At 48.5% G+C, this 16,050-nt stretch overlaps 1 protein-coding gene across 2 annotated transcripts in view; it reads left to right on the forward strand.

The window, feature by feature from the left end:
* Window positions 1-16,050, forward strand: part of CRLF1 (cytokine receptor like factor 1) — a 33,316-nt gene that overhangs the window by 3,899 nt on the left and 13,367 nt on the right. For both annotated transcript variants that reach the window (XM_081846346.1, XM_081846345.1), the window contains exon 2: window positions 12,938-13,219. In XM_081846346.1, coding sequence (XP_081702472.1) covers window positions 12,938-13,219 — 282 coding nt within the window. The remainder of the gene's footprint in view (window positions 1-12,937; window positions 13,220-16,050) is intronic.

The raw sequence follows: 16,050 nt of genomic DNA on the forward strand, positions 1-16,050 counted from the left end.
TCTTCATGGTGAGAGATTTGTCCAAGGAGGTGGTGGGGTTTTACCGCCACCACCCCAGGAAAAAAAGTGTGCGATGGGCCAGCTCAGGCCAATAAAAACTCCTTGTCGCTGGTGGGACAGTCGCAATACAAATACACGCAGCTGAGAAGCTTGTTTGGGGGAAAAACACAGTTTCTGCACAAGTACAAAGCGAGAATCTGGAGTGAAACCGAACGCTGTGACAGTGCCGGCTCAGAGCTACACCTGTGTCCGTCCGCAGCTGAGCCCCACTCTGGGGGATTTTGGCAAAAGGCTCCCTTCCTTGACCCCCACTGGGTGGTTGGGGGGAGGACACCTGCTTGGCATGTAGAAGGCCTGAGGTTCGATCTCTGGCGTCTTGAGGTTGGGCTGGGAAAGGCCTCCGTTCGAAAGCATTTATTCCCTTGAGGACGGGAGACTTGGTTCCTTTTAAATGAAGGGCAAGAGGGAGGACAGTTGCTTGGCATGCGGAAGGCTCGTGGTTCAATCCCTGGCGACTTCAGGTAGGGCTGGGAAAGGCCTCCGTTCGAAAGCGTTTATTCCCTTGAGGACGGGAGACTCTGTTCCTTTAAAATGAAGGGCAAGAGGGAGGACACCTGCTTGGCATGCAGAAGGCTCTGGGTTCAGTCTCCGGGTCTTTTTTGCACGATGGAAGAGCATCACTCTGCCTGCACCCCTGGACAGATGCTACCAGCCAGTGCAGGCAATACTGAGCTGCAGGTCCGTCTTGGTACTGTATTTGTTGTTGTTTAGTCGTTTAGTCCTGTCCGCCTCTTCGTGACCCCCTGGACCAGAGCACGCCAGGCCCTCCTGTCTTCCACTACCTCCCACACTTTGGTCAAACTCATGTTGGCCTCTTCGAGAACACTGTCCCACCATCTCGTCCTCTGTCGTCCCTTTCTCCTTGCGCCCTCCATCTTTCCCAACATCAGGGTCTTTTCCAGGGAGTCTTCTCTTCTCATGAGGTGGCCAAAGTCTTGGCGCCTCAGCTTCAGAATCTGTTCTTCCATTGAGCACTCAGGGCTGATTTCCTTCCGAATGGAGAGGTTGGATCTTCTTGCAGTCCGTGGGACTCTCAAGAGTCTCCTCCAGCACCACAATTCAAAAGCATCAATTCTTCGGTGATCGGCCTTCTTGATGGTCCAGCTCTCACTTCCATACATCACTACTGGGAAAACCAGAGCTTGAACTATACAGAACTTTGTTGGCAAGGTGATGTCTCTGCTTTTTAAGATGCTGTCTAGGTATGTTCCTGTTTATCCAGAACCACCAGGACTAGAAACCTTATTTTTAAGGCCTTGAAGCAGGTGGAGGAAGGCCTCTTTTGCCGTTTCAATCCCTGTCGTCTCCAGATTCTTAGCTGAAAGAGCTGGAAAAGACAGGACCTTTTCTGTGGTGGCTCCCCATTTGTGGAATGTATCCAGGATGTCTTTTGTGGGGGCTTTTATTGTAATTTTAGTTGGTGAGATCTGTGGATGAAGAGCGGTATACAGATAATAATAGTAATAATAGTAATAATAACAACAACCCCTATGAAAAATCAATAATTTATGGCTTCCAGAAAGCTGAAATAACAACAAATTAAGAAACAGATTAAAACTTGCATCAAATTTAATCAATCGATCCATCAATCAGTAATAATAATAATAACCCCTATGGAAAATCAATAATTTATATCTTCTGGAAAGGAAACTAGGAAACAGATTTAAAAGTGCATCAAGTATAATAATAATAATAATAATAATAATAATAATAATAATGTCTTTTCTCCAGGCCAGGACAATAAAATTACCACAAAGAAAAAGTAAGACGGTTGATATAACAAGAGGCTAGCAAACAATGGAAATGTTTCAAGTGGGGCTGCGTCAAAAACAGCACAGAGATGAAGCCTGTTACCATGAGGCAGGAAGTTCCAGAGGTTAATTTGGGTCTCCGCTCCCAAATTGCAAAATGCAGAACGTCTCTCTCTCCCCGAGGCTATAATCTCGATGTCTTCGGCCGGCCTTCCACCTCCTGACTTCAATTAGCGAGACGTCCAAACGAGCTTCTGTTGGGATTAGGTTTCTGCGACGCTGCCGTTTTGCCAGGCGGGAAATGGAGACGTCTAACGTTCGGGAGGGGAAAAAAAACCCCCAATAGTGACCCCTTGCCCCCTTAAAACCCACATTCTAGGAATTGACTGCCAAACACCTGGAAATCCTCTGACTTAACCGAAATCATGAAGGCCGGATTAACTCGGCGGCCAAACCTGTGTCGAGTCGGGTATGGCAGACCTTGTCAGGCTGTCGTGCGATCCCTGGGGTCAGATGCGCGGAACTGCAATTTGAGAGCGGAGACCTTTCTCGTGTTTCTCGAGAGCCAAGTCTCGGAAGGAGACCTTATTCCTTTTTTTTTTTTACGGAATCATAAATCGTAGCATTGGAAGGGACCCCGAGGGTCCTCCAGTCTGACCCCACGGCAAGGCATGAATCTTTCGCCCAACGGGGGTCTCAGTGTCGTATTTACAAGTTACAGTGGTACCATGAGTTACATACGCTTCAGGTTACATACGCTTCAGGTTACAGACTCTGCTAACCCAGAAATAGTGCTTCAGCTTAAGAACTTTGGCTCTGGAATGGATCCCGTTCGTAACCAGAGGTACCACTGTAGTCTCATTTTGACTCAAGAAAACCACCGTTTTATACAGTGGTACCTCGGGTTACAGACACTTCAGGTTACAGACTCCGCTAACCCAGAAATAATACCTCAGGTTAAGAACTTTGCTTCAGGATGAGAACAGAAATCGTGCTCTGGCGGCATGGCAAGCAGCAGGAGGCCCCATTAGCTAAAGTGGTGCTTCAGGCTAAGAACAGTTTCAGATTAAGAACGGACCTCCGGAACGAATTAAGTACTTAACCCAAGGTACCATTGTATAGCTTAGGGCCCCACTCTCTTGGGCACCCCAAAAAAAAATTTAAAGGGGAAAAAAAACCCTGGATGTACATTTCCAAAATATAGGATAAAAAAACAAAATGAAATAAAACCTACATACAGCAACAGTGTTTTGTGTTGTGTCGGCTCCTCTTAGGTGCAAATGGCTTTAGATACCTATCAGGTCAGGCATAGGCAAACTCAGCCCTCCAGATGTTTTGGGACTACAAATCCTATCATCCCTGACCACTGGTCCTGTTAGCTAGGGATGATGGGAGTTGTAGTCCCAAAACATCTGGAGGGGGGAGTTTGCCTATGCCTGTATGAGGTCCATCAATTACCATATATCATATATTCAACACAACAAACAGCAGCAATTTGTTGTTGACAAAGGACAGCTGGACATATTCCTTTAATTTGGGCGGGGGTTAGGGTTAAAAGGGTAAAGGGACCCCTGACCATTAGGCCCAGTCGTGGCCGACTCTGGGGTTGCGGTGCTCATCTCGCTTTATTGGCCGAGGGAGCCGGCGTACAGCTTCCAGGTCATGTGGCCAGCAGGACTAAGCTGCTTCTGGCAAACATGGGGGGTGTCTTATACACGGAAAAATATGGTGAAGTAAAGGGACCCCTGACCATTAGGTCCAGTTGTGAACAACTCTGGGGTTGCAGCGCTCATCTCGCTTTACTGGCCGAGGGAGCCGGCGTCCAGCTTCCGGGTCATGTGGCCAGTATGACTAAGCCGCTTCTGGCCAACCAGAGCAGCGCACGGAAACGCCGTTTACCTTCCCGCCGGAGCGGTACCTATTTACCTACTTGCACTTTGACGTGCTTTCGAACTGCTAGGTTGGCAGGAGCAGGGACCGAGCAATCGGAGCTCACCCCGTCGTCGCGGGGATTCGAACCGCCGACCTTCTGATCTGCAAGTCCTAGGCTCTGTGGTTTAACCCACAGCGGTTAGGGTTAGTCAAATCAGCTGAACTGGGTTCCGCCCAGTCACAAAAACAAACGAACCGAAAAAGCCTCCGAAATAAAAACACAAAATGAATAGCAAAACCCAAAGGGCCAAATACAGTGGTACCTTGGTTCTCCAACTTAAACCGTTCCGGAAGTCCATTTGACTTCTGAAATGTTCGGAAACTGAGGCACGGCTTCTGATTGGCGCAGGCGCCCCGGAAACAATAGCCGACAACCGCATCGGATGTTTGGCTTCTGAAAAACGTTCGAAAACCAGAACACTCACTTCCGGGTTTTCGGCGTTTGGTAACCAAGGTGTTTGAGAACCAAGGCGTTTGAGGACCAAGGCATTTGAGGACCAAGGTACCACTGTACTTTGCAGGGTGTGCATGCGATTTTAAATCAATAAGTTTGCCAGATCAGTACTTGAAATGCACTCTTAAAAAATGCAAGCAGTCCGTTCATTCTCTTGGCTAGCACAATAAAATTACTTGGATTGGACTGGCAAAACGGCTGCAATCTGTCTTCCTTCCTTCCACCCGCCAAGCTCATAGATAATAAAATAAGAATATTTTCCCCGAAACATGTATTTGCTGGTTCAGAATCCGGCTGCTTCCCCCCTTTTAAAGGACTAGTCCGGCGCAATAAAAGCCGAAATAATAAAAGGGATGTCCGTCATGTTTTATAGAACTATAAATGTCCCGGGATTAGCCGACGTTTCCCTTCAAATAAACGCAGGGTTAAATATATGTGGCGAGGAAAGCTTTTGGAACTTGGGAGATTTTATAGATGCGTATAGTTTTAAGCCCATCAGTGTTCTAAAAGACTGGTTTTGGGGGATGTTATTTTTGCCTGTAAGCCGCCTTGAATCCCATCAGGAAAATAGTGAGGAATAATAATAATAATAATAATAATAATAATAATAATAATAATATTCTCTGCTGTTGCTTCTGGTGCAGCTTCCGAGAAATTTTATGTTTGAAAAATGACATTAACTCTCCTCGTTTCCTGTTCTTAATGCTTGCAATTTTTTAACGTTGCGAATTCTCGGTCCCTCAATCCAGCCCAGTTATACTCAGAGTTAGGGTTGCCGTATTTCAGGAAGTTAAAATCCAGACACAAAAGTTATTGACCTTTTTTTTTTTTTGGCAGGGGTGGTGGTGGTCAAAGTTCTTGAGTCCGTCCCCCCCAAAAAAAATACACCCAGTTTTTGAGCAATTTTAAATGGCTGGTGGAAATTTCGCACGGATGTGACTTTCGGTTGCTGAATCCCGGGAAATTCTGGACGTATGGCTTGAGATTGTGGATTGCAGGGGCCAGAACAGGGGCAGCCACACTAATAATAATAATAATAATAATAATAATAATAATAATAATAATATAGCCTGCCTTTTGTCCAGGTCAGGGCTCAATCTGCGGCTTGCAGATAAAATACAAAAACACAGATAAAACAGAAAAAGCTGCTTTATCCTTGTTGGGAACGTGGGCAGGGCCTTATTGGTGGTGGCCCCTCCCAGGCAACTTTGGAACTCCCTGCTTAGGGAAGCGAAGCTGGCTCCTTCCTTGCTGTCCTTTTGCTGGCCAATGAAGACTTTCTTCTTCCAACCTACTGCTTTTAAGGAAATAAAAACGCGGCGATGTTTTTACTGCCGCCGTTATCTGCATTTTCAATACATATTTTTTTGCGATATTGCTCGGATTCCGTTATCGTTTGATTACTTGCCAACGGCGATCTCGCATACATTTTTAGCTTTTCGTGTTTTATCTGTGCCATGTTGCTTTGTGCAAGCGGCCTTTGGCTGCTGGGTCTGGGGGGAAAGGCGGAATAGGAATAATAATAATAATAATAATAATAATAATAATAATAATAATACAAGGAGGGATAGAGGAGGGAAAGTTTGCAGTTTCAATCGCTGCAATTCTGGTCTCCTCCAGCTGTTTTAAAAAAGTACCAATAATAAAAGAGAGAGAGAGAGAGAGAGAGATGGAGGTGCCGTAAAAGCCAGCCATTCGAAAAAAAGAAAAAGCAAATAAATGTCTCTGACACCTTGGAAATCTGGTTTCACTTCCCGGCATAACTTAACACCTGATCAGTAGGAGAAAATAAATAAAAATAGAAGGAGAAAGTGATAAAATCCGTCACAGGTATAGTGGGACTGAAACTCCCCATAATCTCTCCAGCACAGCTCCAAGATTTTCCTCTCCCAGTGTGAAAATTTCACACCTTTCCCTTTTAAAACACATGTTTTTGGGGGGTTCTTGCATCTGGGGGGAAGGAAGGAAGGAGGACTATGGGAGGAAAACAGCAAGCGTCCTCCGGATCACTGGGTTTTTTTTTGGTTTTCGCTAGCATTTAGAACGACGGGTGGAAAATTTGGGGTCCACCATCTCCGCTGCCCTTGAAATCCCTCCGGAAAACAGATCCTGGAAAGATTTTGGCCTGCGTCGCAGATTTGTGTAGACTCCTCCGCTGTTTTCCTGCCCCATCCCTCCCCTTCTTCGTCGGGGACGGACGGACCTCACATCCCTTGGTAATTGCTGTGTTTTAGGGACGTCCTGTACTCTGTTCTTGTTGTTTATTCGTTTAGTCGTGTCCGCCTCTTTGTGACCCCCTGGACCAGAGCACGCCAGGCACTCCTGTCTTCCACTGCCTCCCGCAGTTTGGTCAAACTCATGCTGGTAGCTTCGAGAACACTGTCCCACCATCTCGTCCTCTGTCGTCCCCTTCTCCTTGCGCCCTCCATCTTTCCCAGCATCAGGGTCTTTTCCAGGGAGTCTTCTCTTCTCATGAGGTGGCCAAAGTCTTGGAGCCTCAGCTTCAGGATCTGTCCTTCCAGTGAGCACTCAGGGCTGATTTCCTTCCGAATGGAGAGGTTGGATCTTCTTGCAGTCCATGGGACTCTCAAGAGTCTCCTCCAGCACCAGAATTCAAAAGCATCCATTCTTCGGCGATCAGCCTTCTTTATGGTCCAGCTCTCACTTCCATACATCACTACTGGGAAAACCAGAGCTTGAACTATACAGACCTTTGTTGGCAAGGGGATGTCTCTCCTGAAGGAGCGTCTCCATCCCCATTGTCCAGCCCGGACACCAGGGTCCATCTCCCAGGGGCCTTCTGGCGGTTCCCTCCCTGCAGGAAGTGAGGTTGCAGGGAACCAGGCAGAGGGCCATCTCGGTGGTGGCGCCCTCTCTGTGGAACGCCCTCCCGTCAGATGTCAAGGAAATAAACAACTATCTGACTTTTAGAAGACATCTGAAGGCAGCCCTGTTTAGGGAAGTTTTTAATGTTTGGTGTTTTGTTGTTGTTTAGTCATTTAGTTGTGTCTGCCTCTTCGTGACCCCCCTGGACCAGAGCAGGCCAGGCCCTCCTGTCTTCCACTGCCTCCCACAGTTTGGTCAAACTCATGCTGGTAGCTTCCAGAACACTGTCCCACCATCTCGTCCTCCGTCGTCCCCTTCTCCTTGTGCCCTCCATCTTTCCCAACATCAGGGTCTTTTCCAGGGAGTCTTCTCTTCTCCTGAGGTGGCCAAAGTCTTGGAGCCTCAGCTTCAGGATCTGTCCTTCCAGTGATCACTCAGGGCTGATTTCCTTCAGGATGGAGAAGTTGGATCTTCTTGCAGTCCATGGGACTCTCAAGAGTCTCCTCCAGCACCAGAATTCAAAAGCATCCATTCTTCGGCGATCAGCCTTCTTTATGGTCCAGCTCTCACTTCCACACATTCTGTTGGGAGCCGCCCAGAGTGGCTGGGGAAACCAGCCTACATAATAGACAATGACGATTACTACTATTACTACATAGAATCATAGAATCCTAGAGTTGGAAGAGACCACAAGGGCCATCGAGTCCAACCCCCTGCCAAGCAGGAAACACCATCAGAGCACTCCTGACATATGGTTGTCAAGCCTCTGCTTAAAGACCTCCAAAGAAGGAGACTCCACCACACTCCTTGGCAGCAAATTCCACTGTCGAACAGCTCTTACTGTCAGGAAGTTCTTCCTAATGTTTAGGTGGAATCTTCTTTCTTGATTATTATAATTATAAAATTGCTTCTTGATTATTAAAATTATTTCTTTATTACTATCATTATTATTATAAAATTGCAGAGTTAGGCGTGACCCCAGGGTCATCTAGCCCAGTCCCCAATAATAATGATTATTCTCTCAAAGATGTCCCACAAGGCAACAGAGGTTTAGGACCAGAGTTTTCCTTTTCTTGGGTGATCTCCCTTCCCACCTGCCCCTCACTTGTAGAAACCACCTTTTTGACCATTGGACCTACTCTTGCTCTCATCCTCTCTGTCCGCCATAGCCTGTCTTCGCAAGCCCCAACTCACGGGTAGGCAAACTAAGGCCCGGGGGTTGGATCCGGCCCAATCGCCTTCTCAATCCGGCCCGCGGACGGTCCAGGAATCAGCGTTTTTATATGTTTAGAATGTGCCCTTTTATTTAAAATGCATCTCTGGGTTATTTGTGGGGCATAGGAATTCATTCATTTATTTTTTTCCCCAAAATATATTCCGGCCCCGCACAAGGTCTGAGGGACAGTGGACCGGCCCCCTGCTGAAAAAGTTTGCAGACCCCTGCCCTAACTCACTGAGGATTTGAGACCCATCGGCTTGCCTTCACCTGGTTTAGCCAGCCAGTTGAAGCCGTTTCCCGGGATCGTGGCCGCCATCTCATGCCGGCAGCTTCTAGAAACCACAGGTCAGATCTGAGTGCAGGATGAGGGGCCAAAATTGACCCCAGAAGGAGCACAGTGTGCCCCCACCAGAGGGTATTAGCCTCCCCTAACACCCCGGCTAGGCTTGCCATATTTTAAATAATAAAGAGGACACAATGGCCAAGTTTTAACACGGGATTGCTATGATGACTCTTGTTTTACCCATGAAAAAGAGGACATATCGGGCTGGGGGGGAACTGGCAACCCCATAAGGACTAGAATCTTGCTTTGTTTTTAAGGAAACAATAGCCACTCTGTATGGGCAGAGCTTTTGCTCCATATGCGAAAAGCCCTGGCTTCAGAACCCGCCGTCCCCAGACAGGGATGGCTAGAGGCTCCCTGCCTGAAACCTTCGTGGGTCTGCTGCCAGCCTGTGCGGACAATACTAAACTGGATGGGACAATCGGAACAACTAAGGAGGAGGCTTTCCCCCTCTTCTGCTACGGACACTAAGCAGAATTCGTCTTGGCTCTCTGCAGACGGAACCAATTACCTCAATGTTTGGTTGCCCTTTCGCTGAGTGGGTCCAGATGTTGCGGGCTGTATTCCCACCAAAGGATCAATTAGCCTTGCAAAGGATCAGGGCATGGGGGGGTTGGGGGGGAGTGGAATCGGCGCTTTCCCTCCAGATGTTGTCGGACTCCGAGCGGCGGTGGAAGCTGGCATCCCGCAAGATCGAAAGAAACCTCAGTATGTTTACATCCTGGCGTTTCCTCCAAAGGAGCTCGAGGTGGGCTGTGATATGCTCTTCCCCCCCTTTAAACCCCCCCCCAACAATGCTGCGAGGTATGTTGGGCTGAGAGGCAGTGACCGGCCACTGAAGCCACCCACGTGATCTAGATTCGAACTCGTGTCTCTCCCAGGTCCTAGTCTGAGACGGCAACACCTTTCGCCCTCCAGATGTTGATGGCTACAACTTGCACCCCACACTTGCCGGGTCATAGCCTAGGAACATCGCGAGGGCCACAGGTTCCCCACTTTTAATCTGGGGGGGCATCTTCAGTTGAAGATGCAGAGGGTTGGACTGGATGACCCTGGGTGTCCCTTCTGAATCTACAATTCGATGATACCACGATCTCATTTTTGAGCATCTAAGTATTAAGATTGCCAGAAGAAATATCAACAACCTCAGATATGCAGATGACACAACTTTGAGGGCAGAAAGTGAGGAGGAATTGAAGAACCTCTTAATGAGGGTGAAAGAGGTGAGCGCAAAATATGGTCTGAAGCTCAAAATCAAAAGTACAAAGATCATGGCCACTGGGCCCATCACCTCCTGGCAAATAGAAGGGGAAGAAATAGAGGCAGTGAGAGATTTTACTTTCTTGGGCTCCATGATCACTGCAGATGGTGACAGCAGCCACGGAATTAAAAGGCGCCTGCTTCTTGGGAGAAAAGCAATGACAAACCTAGACAGCATCTTAAATAGTAGAGACGTCACCTTGCCAACAAAGGTCCGCATAGTTAAAGCTCTGGTTTTCCCAGTAGTGATGTATGGAAGTGAGAGCTGGACCATCAAGAAGGCTGATTGCTGAAGAATGGATGCTTTTGAATTCTGGTGCTGGAGGAGACTCTGGAGAGTCCCATGGACTGCAAGAAGATGAAAACTCTCCATTCGGAAGGAAATCAGCCCTGAGTGCTCCCTGGAAGGACAGATCCTGAAGCTGAGGCTCCAATCCTTTGGTCACCTCAGGAGAAGAGAAGACTCCCTGGAAAAGACCCTGATGTTGGGAAAGCCCGTTTAAAGAAGGCTTGGAAATGTTGATTGAATATATGGTTGAAAATTGTGTTCATTGAGCATTAAGATAAACTCAGCAGCGTAAATAAGTCTTGATGGATTACTGAATGGTTTCGTTCATGTAAAATATGCGGCGATGGATGATATGCAGATGAAGAAGGGAAGCCATTGATTTAAGGTTGTTTAAATAAATATTTTGAAATGTAAATTATAAAACCATATATATATATATAAAGAAGAAAAGGCACACTAGCCTGGGAACTTCCTCTCTGCCCAGAACATTGGAGGCTATACACCACACCCCCTCTACAGTATTTATAGGAACTCAAACACTGAGATCCTGCTCTGTTCCAGTAACAAGAAGCCGAAAGCACCAGCCTGAAGATGACGAGTGAGACCTCGTCGAAACGTCGCCTAGACACCCCAACTTTTACACGGGAAGACACCCGAGGACACCAAAACCTGCATATATATATATATATATATATATGTAATGAAATGATTTTAGAATGTTGTATTATTTTATTGTTAGCCGCCCTGAGCCCGGCTTTGGCTGGGTAGGGCAGGATATAAATAAAATTTATTATTATTATTATTATTACTGCTAATATTTGTTTATTTATTCTTATTAATCCAAACCGTACATTTAAAGCACATTTAAAGTGCATATAATAAACGTAATAAAAGAGGAGGAGTATTAATTCATTTATTCGGTAGAGCACGAGACTCTTCATCTCAGGGGTCGTGGGTTCAAATCCCAGGTTGGGTAAAAGATTCCTGCATTTCTGGGGGGTTTGGCTGGATGACCCCCAGGGTCTCTTTTAGCTCCAGAATAACTCACCCTTCGCCAGCAGGTCCCAAGGTGGGTTGTAATACAGGTGAAACTCGATAAAGTAGAATATCGTGGAAAATTTCATATGTTTCAGGAATTCAACTTGAAGGGTAAAACTAATATATGAGATCGACTCGTGACATGCAAAGCGCGATGTGCTTCTACTTCTCAGAGGTCCAATCTTGCTCGATTTGCAATCCTTGTTTTGCTGATTTCCTTGAATATTCTAATTTTCTGAGATGGGTAATTTGGGGTTTTCACCAGCTGCACGCCATGATCATGGCAATGATAACAAATCAAGGCTTGACAAATCTCGCTTTGCACGTCACGAGTCGATCTCATCTATTAGTTTCACCTTTCCAGTTGAATTCCTGATATCAAGAAACTTTCCCACGGTATTCTAATTTTTTGAGTTTCACCTGTATTTTAAAATTTCAATACCAGCAGTTTTGGGTTTTTTTAATTGTTTACAGCCAATGGCCATGGCAAGAGCCATATAAGTACATATAAGAGCATATAAGTACAAATCGCCAAGCTACAGAAGGGGAGGCTTTGCATACACCAGACCAAGACAAATTTACAATGTCCAGAATTTCAAAAAACATCCCTTCTGGTCAGCATAATTCTGGAGTTTGGCACTTGTATTCCCCACAAAGGTTGCCCCGATCTTCCTTGCACCTAGTGCAAATATAACCTCTGCGTTTGTCGACATCTGCCAGAGCGGCAGATGTTAAAAAAACATCTGGTTGACCTTCCGAAATCCAGAATTAAAGAACAAATTGCAGTCGCAGGAATAGGGCGTCTCCTGAGCTTTCGGTCAAGAGATCTTGTCTTTGTAAACCGCTCCGAGGTTCTCGTTTCGTTCTGGCAATCCGGCGAGGAACAAATCTCATGAAAGAGATACGTACGGTAGAATAGCGATGGAAACAATCTGCAAAGCGAGGGAGGCCCCGTACGTCCGAGAACGTCCTGGGATATGGCTCGGGAGCCGAGCAATAATAATAATTTATTATTTATACCCTGCCCATCTGGCTGGATTTCCCCAGCCACCTTGGGCGGCTCCCAGCAGAATATTAAAAACACGATAAAAGATCAAACATTAAACGCTTCCCTAAACAGGGCTGCCTTCAGATGTCTTCTAAAAGTCAGCTAGTTGTTTATTTCCTTGACATTGGATGGGAGGGTGTTCCACAGGGCGGGCGCCACCACCGAGAAGGCCCTCTGCCTGGTTCCCTGTAACCTCACTTCTCGCAGGGAGGGAACCGCCAGAAGGCCCTTAGGAGAGGGACCCAGGTGTCCGGGCTGGACGATGGGGGTGGAGATGCTCCTTCAGGTCTACTGGGCCGTTTAGGGCTTTCAAGGTCAACACCAATACTTTGAATTGTGCTCAGAAACGTCCTGGGAGCCAATGCAGGTCTTTGAAGACTGGTGTTATGTGGTCTTGGCAGCCGCTCCCAGTCCCCAGTCTGGCTGCTGCGTTCTGGATTAGTTGCAGTTTCCGTGTCACCTTCAAAGGTAGCCCCACGTAGAGCGCATGGCAGGAGTCCAAGCGGGAGATGATCAGAGCATGCACCACTCTGGCCAGACAATCTGTGGGCAGGGAGGGTCTCATCCTGCACACCAGATGGAGCTGCCCTGGACACAGAATTGACCTGCGCCTCCATGGACAGCTGTGAGTCCAAAATGACCCCCAGGCTGCGCACCTGGTCCTGATCTTCCTTGCCCATTATTCTTTCTCTCTCTCTTCGCTCCTCTCCCTTGCAGACCCGGCCGTCATCCTCCCCCAAGACCCAACTCTCCGCATCGGCTCCTCGCTCACGGCCAACTGTTCTGTTGCCGCCGACTCGAGTCTGCGAGCCGAAGACCTTTACTGGACTCTGAATGGCCGGCGCCTCCCGTCGCAGACGTACAAGGTCCTCAGCGCCAACACACTGGGCGTCACGATCTCTAACCTGAACGGATCGCAGCAGCAGTCGGGGGACAACCTCGTCTGCCACAGCAAGGAAGGCGGAGGCATTTTGGCCGGATCCTGTCTCTACGTAGGATGTACGTCTGGGGAAAAAAATCTCCCCCCCCCGGCAACAAAATTTTGTAGTATAGCCAGCCAGCCGGCCCTGCCCATTTCCAGGCAACTCCATTCCGTTCCACCGTCCGGTAGGATCTTCAATGGCCGAGTCTGTGACCCTCTGCTTGCAAATGTGTGTGGGGGGGTGGGGGACCCCTAACATTTCCTTGTGTTTCTGCAAAATTTGGGGCGCCCTAGTCTTCCTTTTGCATCAGCCAGACAAAGGTCTCTCTGTTTGACCCTTGCCGCTCTCCGTAGGCCCCACCCCTCACCAAATTTGCACCACGCTTTGCGTGAGCGTGTAACTCTGACCACGTTGGAGAAGTGTGAGAGAGGAGGAGCTTGTAGAAAGTAGCCTGTTGCGTCAAGGTAAGATTCGCACCCGGCGCCCTGCCTTCTTTCGCCTCTGGCCCCCAGCACTACTCTGCCCAGAATGGAATGTGGACCTCAGGTTGTTAAACATCCCCCCCCAACAGCCGTGTATTGTTGGCAGTGGCGTAGCATGGGGGGTGCAGGGGGGGCCGGCCGCACCGGGCGCAACATCTGGGTGGGGCATGCTCGCCGCCTCCGGAGTCGCCGAAGAGCCTCGGGCGCAGGCTGTAGCAGAGCCCCATGTCTCGCGGAACCGACGAGCTGTGCGCGCGTCCGGGCTGAAGGCGTCCGGCAGGCAGCGGCTCTCAGTGCTCGCCGCAGTCCCCGCGCGCCAGGCAGCCCCTCCTCACAGCCCGCTGCAGCTGCTGGGCCATGTTGCATTTTCCTCGCCTCTCTGCCCTCCTCCTCCTCCGGGCAAGCGGCGTCATTTGGGCGGCAGCGCCAGTGGCAACTCGCCTCAGATCACCTGACATGGACCCCCCGCCGCCGCCGTGGCTACCTTACCGTAAATACCCCAGCCCAGGCAGCAGCAAGAAGAAGCTGGCAGCGGTGGCAGGTTAGGGGTTAGGGGCGCAAATTACTTGCCTTGCCCCGGGTGCTGACAACCCACGCTACGCCGCTGATTGTTGGCGAAACAATGCCTCCGATATCAACAGATGCTCTCCTCTCAGTCTCCTCTTTTGCAGGCTAAACATACCCAGCTCCTTCAAGCGTTCCTCATCAGGCTTGGTTTCCAGACCCTTGACCATCTCTGTCTCCCTCCTCTGCCCACCTTCCAGCTTGTCAACATCCGCCTTAAATTGTGGCGCCCAGAACTGGACACAGTATTCCAGGCGTGATCTGAACCAAGCAGAATAAATTGGGACTATGATTTCCCTTGATCCGGACACTAGACTTCTGTGGATGCAGCTTAGAATAGCATTCGCCTTTTTTGCTGCTGCATCACTTCAGTGTACCTGAAGGAGCGTCTCCACCCCCATCGTTCTGCCCGGACGCTGAGGTCCAGCGCCGAGGGCCTTCTGGCGGTTCCCTCATTGCGAGAAGCAAAGCTACAGGGAACCAGGCAGAGGGCCTTCTCGGTAGTGGCGCCCGCCCTGTGTCAAAGCGATAAATAACTCCCTGACATTCAGAAGACATCTTAAGGCAGCCCTGTTCAGGGAAGTTTTTAATCGGTGATATTTTAGTGTATTTTTGGTTTCTATGGAAGCCGCCTTGCTCGGCATAGTTCATAGCTTCTCTGAGAGATTTTGCTTTCTTGGGCTCCATGATTACTGCAGATGGTGACAGCAGCCACGAAATTGAAAGACGCCTGCTTCTTGGGAGGAAAGCAATGACAAACCTAGACAGCATCTTAAAAAGTAGAGACATCACCTTGCCAACAAAGGTCCGTATAATTTAAGCTCTGGTTTTCTCAGTAGTGATGCAAGGAAGTGAGAGCTGGACCATAAAGAAGGCAGATCGCCGAAGAATGGATGCTTTTGAATTCTGGTGCTGGAGGAGACTCTTGAGAGTCCCATGGACTGCAAGAAGAACAAACCGATCCATTCTTAAGGAAATCAGCCCTGAGTGCTCACTGGAAGGACAGATCCTGAAGCTGAGGCTCCAAGACTTTGGCCACCTCATGAGAAGAGAAGACTCCCTGGAAAAGACCCTGATGTTGGGAAAGATGGAGGGCACAAGGAGAAGGGGAGGACAGAGGACAAGATGGTTGGATAGTGTCTTCGAAGCTACAAACATGAGTCTGACCGAACTGCGGGAGGCAGTGGAAGACAGGAGGGCCTGGTGTGCTCTGGTCCAGGCGGTCTCGAAGAGTCGGACACGACTAAACGACTAAACAACAACAACAATGGAAGCCGCCCAGAGTGGCTAGGGAAACCCAGCCAGATGGGCGGGGTACAAATAAATTATTATTATTATTATTATTACTGTGAGCTCACGTTCAGCTCGTGGTCCACTAAGACCCCCATATCCTTTCCCCATGTACTGCTAGTAAGCCAGATGTCCGTGCCCTCCATCTTTATATCTGTGCATTTGGTTGTTCGTGCCTAACCGCAGAACCTGACGTTTGTCCCTGCTGAAATTCATTTAGTTCTCCAGTCTCCATTTTGAATCCCAATTCCGCCTTCTGCCGCATTTGGAGGAAACAACCACCTCCAGATCCAACCTCTCCCATTGCCAGACCCATCAGCCCCCTTTTCCCACGCTAACATGCCCTGGCCATTTCTTCCCAGGCCTTTGGGTAATAAAAACGCTTTCTGGTCTCCGGAGTTTCGTAGCAAGGCCTGCCATCGTTAGCCAACAAGGGCTCTTTCCCCGGGAAAAAGCTATTTTGGCGGGGCGCTGCCAAATTGCAGTTGTCCAAATCAATATTCGTAAGATTTTTATCGCGAGCTATTTTTATTATCCTCCTCTCGGAAAGATGGGAACCTCCAGCTGGGAA

This window comes from Podarcis erhardii (genome assembly GCF_964252035.2).
Source record: "Podarcis erhardii genome assembly, chromosome: 18".
NCBI classification, from domain to species: domain Eukaryota; kingdom Metazoa; phylum Chordata; class Lepidosauria; order Squamata; family Lacertidae; genus Podarcis; species Podarcis erhardii.